At 41.6% G+C, this 16,255-nt stretch overlaps 1 protein-coding gene across 1 annotated transcript in view; it reads left to right on the plus strand.

Moving 5' to 3' along the window:
- Positions 1–290: 290 nt before the first annotated feature.
- The window catches only part of LOC149445010 (putative cation-transporting ATPase 13A4), a 116,326-nt gene continuing 100,361 nt past the window's right edge, over positions 291–16,255 (plus strand). Inside the window, exon 1 of the mRNA XM_089654305.1 lies at positions 291–464. Within this exon, the coding sequence (XP_089510431.1) occupies positions 402–464 (63 nt within the window). The 5' untranslated portion in view covers positions 291–401. The remainder of the gene's footprint in view (positions 465–16,255) is intronic.

Genomic DNA, 16,255 nt, shown 5'->3' on the forward strand with positions numbered 1-16,255 from the left:
ATGGCAGCGTCCTTGGCTGTAAAGGATAAGAAGGTTTAGTTCCATGTTAAATTATTCTACGTCTACGAAAACTGATTTTTTTGGCACATTATAATTTTACAACAAGGAGAGTTCTGTAAGTAGCCCAGCATTAGTTTAGGCTGCTTGTCCCCTTTATGTCACACATTATGCCTTCAGCTATGTCACACAGTACCTGCTGGAGGGTGATCCTACAGATACCTGTCCTGTAAAGGGTTACATCACCAGGTTGATGTGAGGGGTGGAGTCGCGGAGCCAGGACTGAGCTCTTTCACAACTGAAACTTCTTGTGTGTTGCTGGCAGGCCAGCAAGGTGTGCTGACATTCTACTGCGCTGGACGAATTTCAGTGCTGGAAACACTAAAGGATATCTCAGTGATTTGATGGGTGAAAATCTGAATAATGGCCATTGTGCGCTACTTAACCAAGGAGAGGAAAATGAGATGGTAAGTGACCTAATTTTCCAGAGACCACGACACGTCAGCTCTTTATTAAACTTGGCATTACTTTCTACATTGCTAGAATTTCATGACATCTTATTAGACAAGTATGCACTTGCTTTACATTGCTGTCTGCATCTGACCTGACTATAGGATTAGAAATGTATTTTAGGAATTCATGCCAGCTAATCTTATTTTTAAGACTTTTTTTTAGGTTAGTTAAGTGTGATTTAAACCCTTAATTTTTTTGTATTTGCATTCTGTTTACATTGCACTCCTTGCCTTAGCACTGTAAATTGAAGTTACCCATAGCAACCAATACGATTTTGGTGTAGGCCTCATTCACACAGACATGGGATCATATGGATTTATAGAAATGTGTGCATTCAGGGTCTGATTCGATATTCTGAATGTGTCTTAAACACATGTATATTGAAAGGCAGGAGATATTGATCTGGGAAGTATAACATATGTTTATACTTCCCAAATCAATTACTGTGTTAAAATAAAACAAATGCAGGTGGGCCATGTAAATGAGGGCTAATGAGAAGAAAGAAATTGAAATAAATAGTATGTGTGTGTATGTATATATGTGTGTGTGTGTGTGTGTGTGTGTGTGTGTATATATATATATATATATATAGTGGGGTGATTTACATCCCGGACACATCAAACCCTATTTTGAAATCGTGCGACTAAAACCCCATACACAGGATGAGAATATCAGACTAACGATCGGCCGTTTTTTTTCCGCCTGCTAGTCTCACATCGAAAGTGAAAAGGTTACTAAAGATACAAAAATTCTCAAAAAAAATACAAAAAAAAATACAAAAATACAAAAAAAAAGAATTTCGAAAGTGATGCCATGTATTGTATTTGTATTGTATTTTCAGACGGCTACTGTACTGATTAACCCCTTCACGCCGGCGCCTGCCGGCCCTTTAAGAGTTTCGGAAGGTGGGGCAGGGTTTAGGGCCATGTGATGTGTCGTCATGGCGGTCACATGATCGGGAAAGGTCCCGATCGAAAGAGGAGATCGGGACCTTTCCGTGAGTACCGGACATGTGTGCTTGGAGCATGCAGGGCGCGCGCTCTAGGCATATATGTCCTTTTCTAATAGAACGCAAATGTGTGGCCGGTCGGCGTCTAGGCCCAGACCCCGGGAGGCCGCACATTTGCGTTTGACCAGCGTGAAGAGGTTAAGCAAAAATCGTACGATCTGGTATCGTACAAGAAACGTTTTTGCGCATATCCCTTCGGGTATTGTTGTACAAATTGTCGTGATCGGCTCTCGATGTGTACTAATGATCCAATTATCGGACGATCAGTCGTACGATTTTCTTATAGTGTGTACGGGGCATTAGAGTGAAGTCGCACGATTTTAAAGTCGGATGACATGCTGATTTCAGGTGCGATTTGCAAGACATCTGATACAGATGTCTATGCAAATCGCACCAAAAGTAGTGCATGCGCTACTTTAGAAATCGGTGCGGCTCCGACCAACTCGGAACTACACCAATATGGCCACTCTAATTGCGGACAATAGGTTGCGATTTGGCATGCAATTTTCAAGTCGCACGGCATGCTGATTCACATCCAGTGTGACCAGGGTATTACAATTGCTTGTTGTAATTATAACCCTCCACATCAAATCAGGCTCCTACTTTTCCGCCAAAACCGGAAAAAAAACATAAAAGGCGGTGTCCAAACACTGCAAAAAAGCTTTTACTTCTAATTCAAAGTGCCAGTGTAGCTTAATATTGGCAACTGTTTTGAGCAATCGCGCTTCTTCAACCTATGGCGTGGTCATTGGAAACTGTTGCCAACATTAACCACTTCACATCCGGACACATTTACCCCCTTCCTGTCCAGGCCAATTTTCAGCTTTTGGCGCTATAACACTTTGAATAACAATTGCCTGGTCATGCAACACTGTACCCATATGAAATTTTTAGCATTTTTTGAGACCGATAACATTTTATTTTGGTGGTATTTATTCACCACTGGGATTTTATTTTGTTTGCTATATAAATGAAAAAGTCCAAACATTTTGAAAAAAAGTGTTTTTCTGATAACATTTTGCAAAAGTAATCCTCATTCTTCATAAATCTTGCCAAAAATGTATTCAGTTCTCTTTTTGGTAAAAAAAAATAACTCAAATTAGTTTATAACCAAAAGTTAGAATTTAAAAAAAAAAAAATTCCAATTTTTATTTAATCTTTTTATATTATTATTTATATATTTTTTAACATACTGTCACCCTAGTAGTATAGTGTCACCATAGTGTGGGGGGTGATGAAGATTTGGGTTTTTTTTTTGCTTTTCTACCCATAAAGGCTTTAAAAGCAATAATTTCTTCTCTGACTGAATTCTTGCAGCCATTGAGAAATATTGATGATTGGTCACAGCTTATCACATGGTACAAGGCTGTTGTGAATAACCTTCTACCATGTGATCTCTGTGATCATTCACAGATTTCACTAGTAGTAAGCAATGATGTCAGAAGTGACATCTTGCTTACTACTATTCATGTGATCTGTCACACAGAGGTCCCGTACAGTGATTGGTGTTCTGCTGTGTCCGGTGCCGTGTGCTCTCAGGGAGCGCGTACAGGCTAAAATGGCGGGGGCCGTTTATGAACGGCAACCCGCCCCTGCACTGCTCCTGTCCGGCCGTTTATATACATGGTCCGAACAGGAAGAGGTTAAGGTACATTGTGATGGTACATTGTTTTTTGCAGTATTTGGACACTACATTTCATTTCTTGTATTTATTCTCACTCTCTCAACTTGACATGCTTTGTGTGCAGCCTTGTTTGACAGGATAGTGATTAATAAAATAAATAAATGCATTATGTCTGATGTGTAGATACTCACCGCTTTGCCCTGGCAAGAGCCAACTCAGTTGAAATAAGGTGGATGGAAGAAAGTGCTGTAATCTTTGAGTAAATATCAACCCTGGGTTCAGATCACTCAGATCTTTCATGCTTCACTTGCAGTTGAATGCTTACTAGTAACACAAAAATGCTGGTTTTAGAAAGCATTTAAACCTATTAGCCATCACTATAGAAACTGCATGTTTTGGAGTAGGCTTTGTACTGGCTTATAATGTTCAGTTTTTTTTTTTCCATAATAAGTTTTTATTTGGTTTTACAAATAGTTACATCAAAAAAACAAAAAATAGGACAGTGAAAAGCTACACAATATCACAGTATAGCTGCTGCGGTAAAGTTTAATGAAGAGGAAATATTGAATAATTCCTAACAATCCTATTAGTTTCATGAAACAATCATTTTCGAGTATCCAAGAAAAGGGTAAACATAATATCTTAGGTTACAGTTCTGAACCAGTCAGACCAGGGTTTCCAAGCTTTGTCAAATTTGGTAATTCTATCGTTTAGTTAAGCTAAAGATTTCTCATAGATGAAGTGGGTCTGGACTAGCTCAATGACTTCTTTTAGAGAAGTGGCTAAGTCTTTTTTCCATTGTCTAGTAATGATAAGTCTTGATGCTAGAAGAATATGTGTCACTAAAAGTCGATAATGGATTGAATATGTGTCTATATTTATATTCAGAATGGCTAGGATAGGATCGGGTTGTTTTAATATCCCAGTAATTTCCGATATCATGTGGAAAACTTTATAAGCTTCTAATATTTTTACATGTCCATAATATATGTAATAGAGTACCAATCTGACTGCAGTTTCTCCAGCATTGAGGACTATGTTGTTCTGAGAATTTGGCCATTTGGTAAGGAGTTACATAACATCTTGTGGAAATTTTTTGCATTAGCCGACAAAGGTTAACACATCTAGTGTTAACCTTTGTGACCTCTTGTAGCTGAAAACACATTTCTGAATGCAAATTCCCACTGCTCATTAGAGATTCGGTCTCTAAGTCTTTTTCCCACTCTCTCACTTGATTAAGGGAGTAGTCTTGTTAAATTCTGATTTACATTGTAGAAGGTTATAAAATAGGGTTATACCACCTGATTTAGGAGTAGTGGAGCTATAGAACTGTAAAGATACTTTGGGTATATATATTGTTTTTACTGGATGTTTTCTATAGGCAGGGCTGCTGTTAGAAATCATGGGCCCCTGTACAGCCTACCTGATGGAGCCCCCAAACCGCGCCCCTGACCCCACACTCTGAGGGAGGAAAGAGGTGAGGGAGGGAGGTGAGAAAGGGGGGAGCTGAGAGAGGGTGAGAGAAAGAGATGAGGTTAAGAGAGGGGTTAGAGAGAGAGCAGGGGGAAAGGGGGGTTGAAAGAGGGAGGGGGTTGGTGAGAGGGGGAGGGTTGAGAGAGAGGAAGGGAGGATGAGAGGGAGAGAGAGAGGAAGGGAGGATGAGAGGGAGGGAGGGTGAGAGAGAGGAAGGGAGGGAGAGGGGGGTGAGAGAGGAAGGGAGGATGAGAGGGAGAGGGGGTGAGAGAGAGGGGGAGACGGAGGGGGGTGTGGGGGAGAGAGGGGGGTGAGAGAGGGGTTGAGATGAGAAAGAGGGGGTGAGAGGGAGGGTGAAAAGGGGGGGTGATGAAGAGGGCGTGTGTGTGAGGGAAAGAGGGGGGAGTGAGGGAGGGTGAGAGAGAGAGAGAGTTTGGTATGTCTGCTACTCACAATTCTGGCCCCAGGCTGCTGTCTTGTAGGCTCAGGCAGTCAGGATGTAGAGCTGCTGCTGTGTTCTGTATATTTAAATCTGCCGCTTCCATAGCCCCTTTCACAGGAGTGGGGAGAGATCATCCTCCATCCACACACAGGATCATCTCTGGATCTTCCCAGCTGGGGACACAGTAGAATGAATGGGAGATCAGGGCTGCAGAGCCAGGGCAGTGATCCCAGTTGCCGGTGAGTGGAGGGGCAGGGCAGTGATCCCGGTGGCCAGTGAGCGGAGGGGTGGGGTTGTAATGCATTGGACTGCTGAGAAGAGCACCATGAACGGAGGCCACTCTGCAGGAACATTTGCTAGAGTATGAACAGTGCTACGCAACGGGAAGAGGTGCAGTGACAAAGCTTCTCATGGGGCCCCCTGACCGAATGGTCAGTCCGCCCCTGTATGGAACATGTGCTAGCTGGGCCCTCTTTTTAATTGATGGGGCCCGGGCCCCCTACAGGAGGCCCAGTGGTACCCCCTTATCAACAGCCCTGTCGATAGGCAACAACTGATGCGTGTATAGGTTGGGAAATAGGATAAGGTTAAATAATTTCATAAGGAATTCAACATTTTTTATGTCGTTTTTAACACAAATATCTTGTATTGTGCGTATGCCATTATGTTTCCAATTTGAGATATCTATGCTAGGCAGTACGACTTCTAAGGCTGCTATAGCTTAAGGCTGGCCATACACTATACAGCTTTGCTACAATTTCTGCCCAATTTCCTTTAGATTTACCTTCAACTGTGTAGTGCAAGGGCCTGCCTAATTGGATACAACTGAAAGTGTTGTTTGGGTTTGACCTCCTATTATATGGTTTTTGGTAAATCTAAAGTAAAAATCTCAAGAAAATTGTATAATGTATGGCCAGCCTAAGGATTTCCAGGCTTCAATTGAGGTTCCTACAGTTGGTGTTATTTTACTAGTGGGAATCCTTTTGCCATGAGCTCACTAGTAGTATGGCGGTTAAATCTGTAGTAGAGGCTACAGTTTTTCAATGTCACCCCATTTTGTATTATCTTCCACTATAAACCAATATTTGAGTTGGTCTAATAATGATGCTTTGTGATAGTCCCTAATGTCAACAAATCTCATTCCTCCTATTTTTATGTGTTTAATATATTATGTGAGCATCTAGGCCTTATATTTCCCCAGATGTATTTTTTAAGCATAGATTGTAGTTTTATTAGATATAAAGATTTACTTGGGATTGGAATTGATCTAAATACATATAAAATCTGTGGCAATATGAACATTTTAAATGTGGCCAGTGTGCCAGACCAGGATAGTTCATGTTTAGCCGTTTGATTAAGGTGGGTTTGAATTTTTGGAAAATCCATGTGGTCCCGGACATTTGCCATTGGGTAGTTTTTCTATTGTTCTGTTTATTTTGTTGTGATAGGGGAGTTTAAGATACTTAATTGTGATTTCGAAAGAGTGGGTAATTTGTGATAAAAATGCTTGTATGTTTTCTATAGAAGGTTGGAGAGTGGATTTGTCTTGATTTTTAGGTTTTAAAGGGAATCGTAGTGACTAGCAAATGAATTTGCTATTTCTTAAGGATTAGTGATTTTAGTTTTATCTTTTGGGTTGCTAAGATACAGTATTTTAGTTCTAGTATGCAGGGATTTAATTTTATTCGCTAGGTATTTCCCTGCTTTGTTTCCATTATAGTAGTAGTTGTTTTAATCTTTGCATACTTCTATCAAATTGGTACATTAGTAAGGAGCGTAATTTGTTCCTTGGTCTGGAGTGTGTATTTGAGGTAGTGTGAATGACTTGAGCTTTATTTTGCGTTTCTAGTTTGCGAATATCCTGTAGTAAGTCATTAAGCTGTATATTTCTTTGCTTTTTAGCTTTAGCGCACATTTATAAAATTATACCACATATACAGTATATGCTTTGTGAGCGCACCAAAGAGTGCCAGAGTTTGATACAGATTGCGAATTTATATGGAAGAACTCCTCGAGATGTTTTTCAAGTATCAAGTTATTGTTGGGGATTTTTATCATGGATGAATTTATGAGCCAGAGGTTGTGTGGTTTCAATAAGTGGTTATCCGAAATGGTAATTGAAACCGGTGCATGGTCTGACCACGTTATATTACCTATGGTTGATGTGGTAACATTTTACAGTAGCCATTTATCTACTAATATAAGGTCAATTCTCGAATAAGATTGGTATCTAGCTGAAAAAAAGTGTAATCTCCTTTGCCTGCATGTGAACACCTCCAAACGTCATAGACATCTTCATTTATTAGAAAGAGGTATAGGGTTGGGGTAGTTCCCTTTTTTTTTTTTTTAGATTTTCTGTCAACTATGAGGTTGAAGTCACCGCATAGTATAAGGGAACCAGAACTATTTTTGGAGATTAGTTTGAAGAGCTTGGTAAAGTATCTTTTTTGATGAGTATTAGGTGCATATGAATTTCCAATAGTGTAATCTGTTTTATCTATAGTACATATAAGAATCAGGTACCAGCCCTTGGGGTCTGAGATATTTTTATGAAGAACAAAGTTTAGTGTATTTCTAATAGCAGTTAGTACTCCTCTTCTTTTTTTTTTTCAGAGGTATTGGCGGTATATGCATGTGGAAACTTTTTGTGTGAGCATTTAGGAGGGGCCGAATCTACGAAATGAATCTCCTGAACGCATATCACATTTATCTTTAAATGCCTGTTTCCACATGTTTGGCTGGAAGATTAAAGCCATTGACATTAATAGAGATCATTTTTATACCCATTGAACAGATATATTTACTGATATTAATCAGGGCTTAACCAAGGGGCCCCTAAAGTGTTAATACATTTTTATGCACGTCAGTTAAACCATTTAGACTATCAGGAATTACACGATCGTAGAAACAAAGAAAAAAAAAATAAATGACTTTTGTTTTTTGACAAGATGAGTGGAACTTCGCTTTAAAGTATAACTAAAGGCAAAACTTTTTTTTCAGTTTTGGACAGTGGAGATGGATTAAAACAGCTGTTCATCCTCTCTATTTGTCCTGTTTACCGTTATCAATGAACATGAACGTAAATGAAACCCCCAAAAAAGCAAGAGGGGAAATTTTCTAATTGGGACCCTAGTTTTGTTGTATTGAGGGTCCCAAATAAATTCCCTTAATTTGCAGAGATTTTCTCACTTCCTGTTTTAGCCATGGGAAAGGAAGTGAAGGTAAATCTCCCAAATTGGACAAAAATGGCAAAAAATAAACTGGCAGGGGTTTTAACCCTCCCTTACTCTATCCAAAACGGAAAAAAAAGTTTTGCCTATAGTTGTATTTTAAAAATCTCCATAGGCAACACTTTTAAAGCCAGGATACCAGTTTAGAGTTACAGGTAGTCTGGTGCAACAGTATCGGTCTTGCTAAAATGTTCGCTGCAATGCCTCGTATTTTAATGTTGTTACGCCGTGATCTAGCCTGCAGATCTGCGACTTTTTATTTAGAGCAATTCAATTTCTTCATCCCTTTCGTTGTGGGCGTCTACTAGGGTATTAAAGGAAGTGGTGTATTCTCCCATTTTTGTTTCAATATGGTCAACTCTGTCGCCAAAATCATTAATCTCTGATTTGATTTGTTGCATAGAGTTAATGATATCTGACTTTATGAATGATCTTAACCAGCTGCCGACCGCAGATAGCCGAATGACGGCTTCACTGTGGCCGGCCAGTTCTGGGTGGACGTCATATGACGTCCTCCCAGAACGCGCTCTCCTGCGCGCCCCAGGGGGCGCGCACCCGGCGATCTCCATGATCGCTGTGTCCTACGGACACAGCTGATCACGTGATGTGGTAAAAGGCCAATCACAGCGGCCTTTTACCACCTGATCAGCGGTGTCCAATGACACGCTGCTCAGAAGGAAATGCAAGTGCCGGTTCTCGGCTACACTTTCCTCACGCTGTCAGATCGTGAGGAAAGTACTGCCGAGAACCGGCAGTTGTCAGAGCGGGGATCGGCACCGATCATCAGGGCACTGATGATCAGTGCCCTGATGATCGGTGCCCAGCAGTGCCACCCGCAAGTTCCGCCCAGCAGTGCGCCCACTAGCTCCGCCCACCCGTGCCCATCAGTGCACCCACCTGTGCCCAGCAGTGCACCCACCTGTGCCACTCTGCAGTGCCACCCACCTGTGCCCACCAGTGCCACCCACCTGTGCCCACCAGTGCCACCCACCTGTGCCCACCAGTGCCACCCACCTGTGCCCACCCACCAGTGCCGCCCACCAGTGCCACCCACCAGTGAAGCCCAGCAGTGCTGCCACTCAGTGCCACCAGTCAGTGCCCAGGGGTTGTGCCAGTCAGTGCCCAGCAGTGATGCCATTCAGTGCCGTCTATCAGTACCCATCATATGTGTCACTTATCAGTGCCGCCTATCAGTGCTGCATATTAGTGCCGCCTATCCGTGACCCCTAATTAGTGCTGTCCATCAGTGCCGCCTATCCGTGCCACCTCATTAGTGCTGCCTATCAGTGCCCTTTAGTGCTGCCTATCAGTGCCCATCAGTGCTGCCTCATCAATGCACATCAGTGAAGGAGAAAAAATACCTGTTTGAAAAATTTTATAAAAGAAACAAACTTTTTTTTTTTCAAATTTTTTGCACTTTTTTTATTTATAGCGCAAAAAGTAAAGTGCCCATCGGCGATTAAATACCACCAAAAGAAAGCTCTATTTGTGAGAAAAAAATGATCAAAATTTCATATGGGTACAATGTTGCATGACCGCGCAATTGTCAATCAAATTGCGGCAGCGCTGAAAGCTGAAAATTGGCCTGGTAAAGAAGGGGGTATAAGTGCCTGGTAGGCAAGTGGTTAATGAAAGAAGCATCTCCTTCATTAATGTATCAGAAATAGGCCTCTTCTCTGGTCATTTTTGGAGTGTTAGGTCCGCTGCTGCTGTGTGCTGACATTGTGAGTACAGCAGATCTGTGTGGTTATGCAGCCATTCAGCTTCCGTTCCATCCACGCCCCCCAGATCTGTTGATTTTTTTTAAATGGTGATTAAATAACAATCTCTTGTTGGTAAGCTATATACATTGCAAATTTTTTAAATTATAATTTTCTGTTGTGAAGAAATTTCTATTTGTTTACTAAGACCATCTCAGACTGATTAGGAGGTACATGCTTTTTTGTAATCCCCACCCCCCCCTTCCAAGGCCATTTCTTCTAAAGGAATGCAGATATTGCAGCCTTTCTTTTTGAAGTACATGAGCCTTAGGGCTCATGGCCATGAAGAAAGAACACTTTCTCATGCATCTGAACGCAGTCAATGTGTCCCTTTTTAGATGGGACATTTAAATATGTATTCTAGAGCAGTATTCAGGGACAGTAAAAAATATCCCAAAACCTGTGTTCGGAGAGGAGTGTATTTGCATAATGTATAAATGTAAACATTTGTGCTAACGTTTACATATATACAACACAAATGTACTCTGTTTGAGTACAAAAGCCGCCTACGTCCTAGCAATGGTAGGATCAGGGGCGGACTGACCAAGGGCCCGGGATCAGTAGGGGGCCCCATGAGATGCTCCTGGTACCTTTTTCATAGGCTTTTTTGAGTTTGGGCAAGGACACAGGGGCCCCATGATCCCCTTTTGCCCGGGGGCCCCATGAGTTGTCAGTCCGCCCCTGGGTAGGATGATAGGTGGCAGAAGCTACCTGTGTCCTAGCAATAGAGGACACTAGGCGGCTGAAGCCATCTGTTTCCCAACAAAGAAGGATCCTAGGCAGCTCCCTTGAGAAACCTCCTGAATGCTAGCAACAATGGGTGCTAGATGGCAATAGCTGCAACAGAAAGACATTAGCTTGCTTACTTTAGAAGCTGCCTATGTCCTAGCAAAAAATGCAATGTGGCTCTGCAGTGTAAACTTTAGAGAAAGCTTTCCATGCATACAGTGTATGGATAGGAGTTTGCAAGCAAGATCCTGCATTAAAATCATATGATTGTCTGCATGAGCCTGTAGGACAGGAGTCTCCAAACTTTCTAAACAAAGGGCCAGTTTACTGTCCTTTTATGCTTTGGGGGGGAGGGGGCGGGGGCGAACTGTGGCCAGTGTGAGTTAAAAACACCCTGACATCAATGGGAGTAAACAATACCCTATCATTGGTATTAGTGGGAGGAAGAGTTTGCATGGTTGGTATCAGGGGAAAGAATAGTGTTCCATTGTTTGTTAGTATCAGGGGAAGGAATAGTACCCCATTGTTGGTATCAGGTACAGGAACACCGTCCCATAGTTGGTCTTAGTGGCATAATTATGTTCAATTGTTGGTGTCATTTGGAGGAAGTAGGAGGAATAGTGTCCCAAGGGCTAGATAAAGGCAATCAAAGGGCCACATTGAGCCACTGGGCTGAAGTTTGGAGACCACTGTCTTAGGAGGTAATCTAGCAAAAATGAAAATCGTATTAAAAGAGATTACAAAAATTAGTAAACCAAAAAAGCAAGAAGTGAGATTTCTGGGTGTTTCAGTGTGGTCTTGTGATGCATTAAGCACTTTGCTTCCAGGGCAATTCTTTAATTTTCACACACATGATAAAATCAGCATTTTATGCTAGTAAATTAAACCCTCTAACATTATATATTTTCTAATAGAAGAAGCCCTGTTGAATATAATGGCGGCATTTGCAATTTTTTATGTTGAAAGATAATTGTGCAGCTGTTTAACAAACTCTTATTTATAGGAAAAAATACACTAAGATGAATTTTAGTGCACACAAACACAATATAATACCCATTATTTTGGTAAAATATAAAACATGGAGTTGCTTCAAGCACTGTAAATGGATATCACACGTCAAGAATCAAATTGTGTTTATCCGTAAAAGGGAAAAAAAACCATGGTACCTAAAATTTTTCATAGCTGCTGCTACAAAAGAGAAGTGTGTGAATCGAAAATAAACCGCTATATTCGCCTAGATGGCTGCAGCACCAGTCCCAACTGCAACTGTTAGTTAATTATGAATTACAGCCCCTAAATTGTCGCTATCACTCTGACTTTCATAGCAATACCTTACATGTTTGACAAAATGTATTTATTCTATAAACATAATTCATTATTTTTTTTTTTTTTCATTTAAATTTAGTGATGTCACATGGGGACTAACAAGCTCCCATGCTATCAGATAACAGGTTCTTTATATGGAGCTATAAGGGGTCCCCCCCCCCGTGCCCCCACCCTTCACTGCAGCAAATTAAGCACAGATCATGCTTGAATAACTACTCCCCTGGTACAGCAGCTAGTGAATGACTGCTCCAAAACTGGGAATGACACAATTATGGTCGCTTTCAGCTTCATCACTTACAGTGGCAATCGGAGAGTGGATATTGCTCAATCTCTTCCTGCTAAATTGATTTGGAATTTTTCAGCAGTCTCAGACTCTCCAGTTCCTCTCCATGGGCAACAAATAGAACAGGATGTGCAGGGAACCTCTCTGGACTGATTTCTGGAAACTGACAGAAGTTCTATCCTTTTCCGAGTGAAAAAAAAAAAACGTTTTGCCAAGAGTTGGGCTCTAAGGCAAGTCTTTCTCTGCTGTGTCTTTACTTTGCCAGGGAAGTCATACACACCTTTTTAGTCATATATCCACTGAATTTCAAGAGGCCGCTACTGGAGAATTGTAAGATATATTGCCATGACATTTAGCTATGAAATAAACTGAGATTTGTAATGACCAGTTGTTTAAATTGATTCTTTATCAATGCTTTGAGAGTTCCTTAGCCTAGTCTTGTAGGATTACATAAGAGTGGAGGGAGGAGGAACAGCTCACAGGGGTTGATTTATTAAAACTGGAGAATGCAAATTCTAGTGCAGCTGTGCATGGTAGCCAATCAGCTTCTAGCTTCAGCTTGTTCAATTAAGCTTTGACAATACAACCTGGAAGCTGATTAGTTTCTATGCAGACCTGCACCGTTTTTGCACTCTCCAGTTTTAGTAAATCAACCTCACAGAGTCCAGAACAGGGTCAACGATTCTTGTATTGCAGGGTTGTAGGTGAACAGTCACAAGAATTACAGTAATCTGCAATCACGAGTACTAGTACAATGGCTATTGCAACTGCAGCACACACTTGATTTAACAGTTCTGAACAATACGGTATCCACAAATATAGCGACTCCAGCAACACGGTTAAGAAGCTAGTATTTTTACTCTGAGATGTTGGCGATACCTTAACAGAGTCCAGCAGCATAGAAGTACCTAGGTATAAGTTACATTACCAGGGCATCATCATCTGCATAGGGGTGGACAGGCAAAGTAGTAGTGCAAGTCCTAATACACAGCACTGAAGATCAGAGGATGGTGAAGCAGGCAACGTTCCCTAACCTCTTCGAGCAGGAACCTTGGGGCTAACTTTCTGTTCCTCACCAGTGTGACTGTTTTCCCTATTCTAGCCACTCGCAAAATGCTCCAACCCCAGCAGGGCACTGCTATTTATTAGCACTGCCCATACTAAAGATGTCTGCTGGGGTCACTCAGGGCTGCTGTGTCCAATCAGACTACAGCTCCCTGATGACACCTACAGAGGCCACAGAGGAACAATGTTCCCCTTAGTCTCCACAGCTGCACAGCACCAGCGCACCTACAGCATGGAGGATGTACTACACCTGCCTACAAGGGTGAGGGTGGTAAGCATTTCATCCAGAATGGAAACCTCCATTTTCAATGGAGACTTTCTAAGAGAAAATGCCCTGGGACTCAACCGCATCTTTTTTTAATTACCCATATTACAGTTAATAATAAAACATATTTGTACTTGAGATAGGGATACTGCCAGGCCCAAAAGGTTGAGCTCTGTGGTATTAACTGTAATATGGAGTAATGAAAGGATTGTTTGTGCAATGGATTACCAAGACTGCTTTAGTATGTATGGAGTGATAGTGATACATTTTTATGCTGACTTTGTTGTTTGCCATGGTAACTAAAATACAACCTCCAAAGAAACACAAGCTCTAAAAGTGAGTTACCTGTGATACAAATAACTTCTGCTCCTATATTTTCCATGAGTCTGCATTCTTTAGGGCCTCTTTACATCTCCACATTTTCCTATATTTCAGCATTATGTTTTTCCAACTCATGGAAAAGGGCTCTTTAGTAAAAATTATAGGAATGCATTAAAGAGGCCCATAGGAATGAAAATATTACCATGCACTGGTGAAGATGGACTTTTTTTTTTTTTTTTTCTTCACTCAACATTATTTTTAGCAATTCTCAGCCATGAGCTCACAGTCCAGCATGTGTGGTGACGTCACATGCCCAAAACCCCACACTATGCATGTTTCGTCATTTGACAAGGTGTGAGAGAACATGGGTTTTGCAAAGAGAGAGCACAACAAAAGCAGTTAGAAGCTGTTTGTCTTTGAACCCAGTCTATGCAAAGTATGCAGGGAGGATAGATGAATCATTTTCCTTAAACTGAGAAAAACTGCACACACATTGATAAAAGAACAAAATGTGCATTTACTAATGTTTTAGGTATGCAGAGCTGTCTAAAAGTATCTCTAACTCCTCCTAGCTACTCCTTGTAGCGTAGAGACACCCCAAGGTGGATATTGTTACTGACTGGGTCACCAAGTAAAAATAAAGTAAAAAGTCATGTAGATGTGGCCACCACATTGAGCCCTGGTTCATATTTATGTGGTGTGGCACATCGCATGTGATTCGCACAGGAACCACACCGCATTCCTGTGCAAATCACATGCAATATCTGTGCGGTGTGGTTTGAGCCATACATTGTGTATGGCTAAAATCGCATCGGATCTGCACCAAAATGGTGCAGGACCCTTTTTCCCCATACCTGATTCTCATCCTTTGGGTGTTCACACCCATGTGATGCGAATTCTGGTAATCGCACTGCGTTTTGATATCTGTTTCGGGGTGTTGTTAATTTAACATTGACACCTGTACCAGACTGCAAGAACGCCGTGCAATTGCAATGCGTTGTGGAAAAAACACAGGATTCGCTGCGTTTCCCACACCACATTAGTGTGAACCAAGGCTTAAGAATTGGGGAGTTGCAATATATTATTCTGACATTGTAAATATGTGCTTACAATATGTGCTTACATTCTTCTATGTCAAGAAATGTGTGGTTGTTTAAAGCAGTAAATGTTGGCCTTGAGGCCAAATAGGTCCCTGCCTACTGGGCTGATAGGAGATTACAGAGAACATCTCTTGTAAGCTACCAATGTGCGCTGATATTTCTGTGGTAAGAAACGTGTTCTGCACAAGTATTACTAGCCCTTGCAGTAGGGAGTGACCTGTCAGAAGAAAGAAGCAATATAAAATGTAAAAAGTGAATGGGTGCCTCCAGTGTCTATCTGGCAAGAAACATACCAGTCTTGAGATTTTCTTGTGATTAAAAAGCTCTTATTCAGCGAGGCAAAGCAATCCCTTCATTTTATGAAAACACATAACTCTGGAAGCTTTTGGTAAAGATGGAAAACACAACCGTTTCATGTTCAGGACAGGTTCTTTAGTGTTAAAGAAAGTGTGCCAGATAGCCACAGTGACCGGGGATCATAGTGAAAGTTGGGTGCTGTCTTAAGAAATAGTTTGTGACACTTTTTCACCTACAGTATATATCTAAAAAATGGGAGAATTCTAGGGGTGACTAATAAAGAAGGAAGCACATTATGAGTTGAACAAGATGACTGCTGTTCTGTAAAAATAATATGGACACCCCCATAAAATACCATACTATCATCACAAATCCTCCTTGCATTTCAGCTTCCTGAAATATGAACACAACCTGATTCAGTTTTCCATTCTTCCAGTATTGACTTTCTTTGCAGCTCTCTGCATTTGTCCCATACAGGGGCGGACTGACCATTTGGAAACTCAGGCACTGCCCGAGGGCCCGGGGTCAGTAGTGGGCCCCCTGAGATGCCCCTGGTACCTTTTTCATAGGCTTTTTTGAGTTTAGGCAAGGACACAGGGGCCCCATGATCCCTTATTGCCTGGGGGCCCCATGAGTTGTCAGTCCGCCCCTGGTCCCATAACATCTTGGAGCTGCAAAGAAACTCGATGTTAGAACATATCCCTCTGCCAGGAGCTGTGATAGCAGGTAGCTGATTGCAATATAACACCCAGCAGATGTCATTAACTGTGGGTTCTGCTCTGATTGAGGTAAGACGGGGGGAGGGTATCCCCACTTAGGAT

Source organism: Staurois parvus, unplaced genomic scaffold (genome assembly GCF_062004578.1).
Source record: "Staurois parvus isolate SC_StPar_1 unplaced genomic scaffold, SC_StPar_1.0 ptg000750l, whole genome shotgun sequence".
Lineage (NCBI taxonomy): Eukaryota > Metazoa > Chordata > Amphibia > Anura > Ranidae > Staurois > Staurois parvus.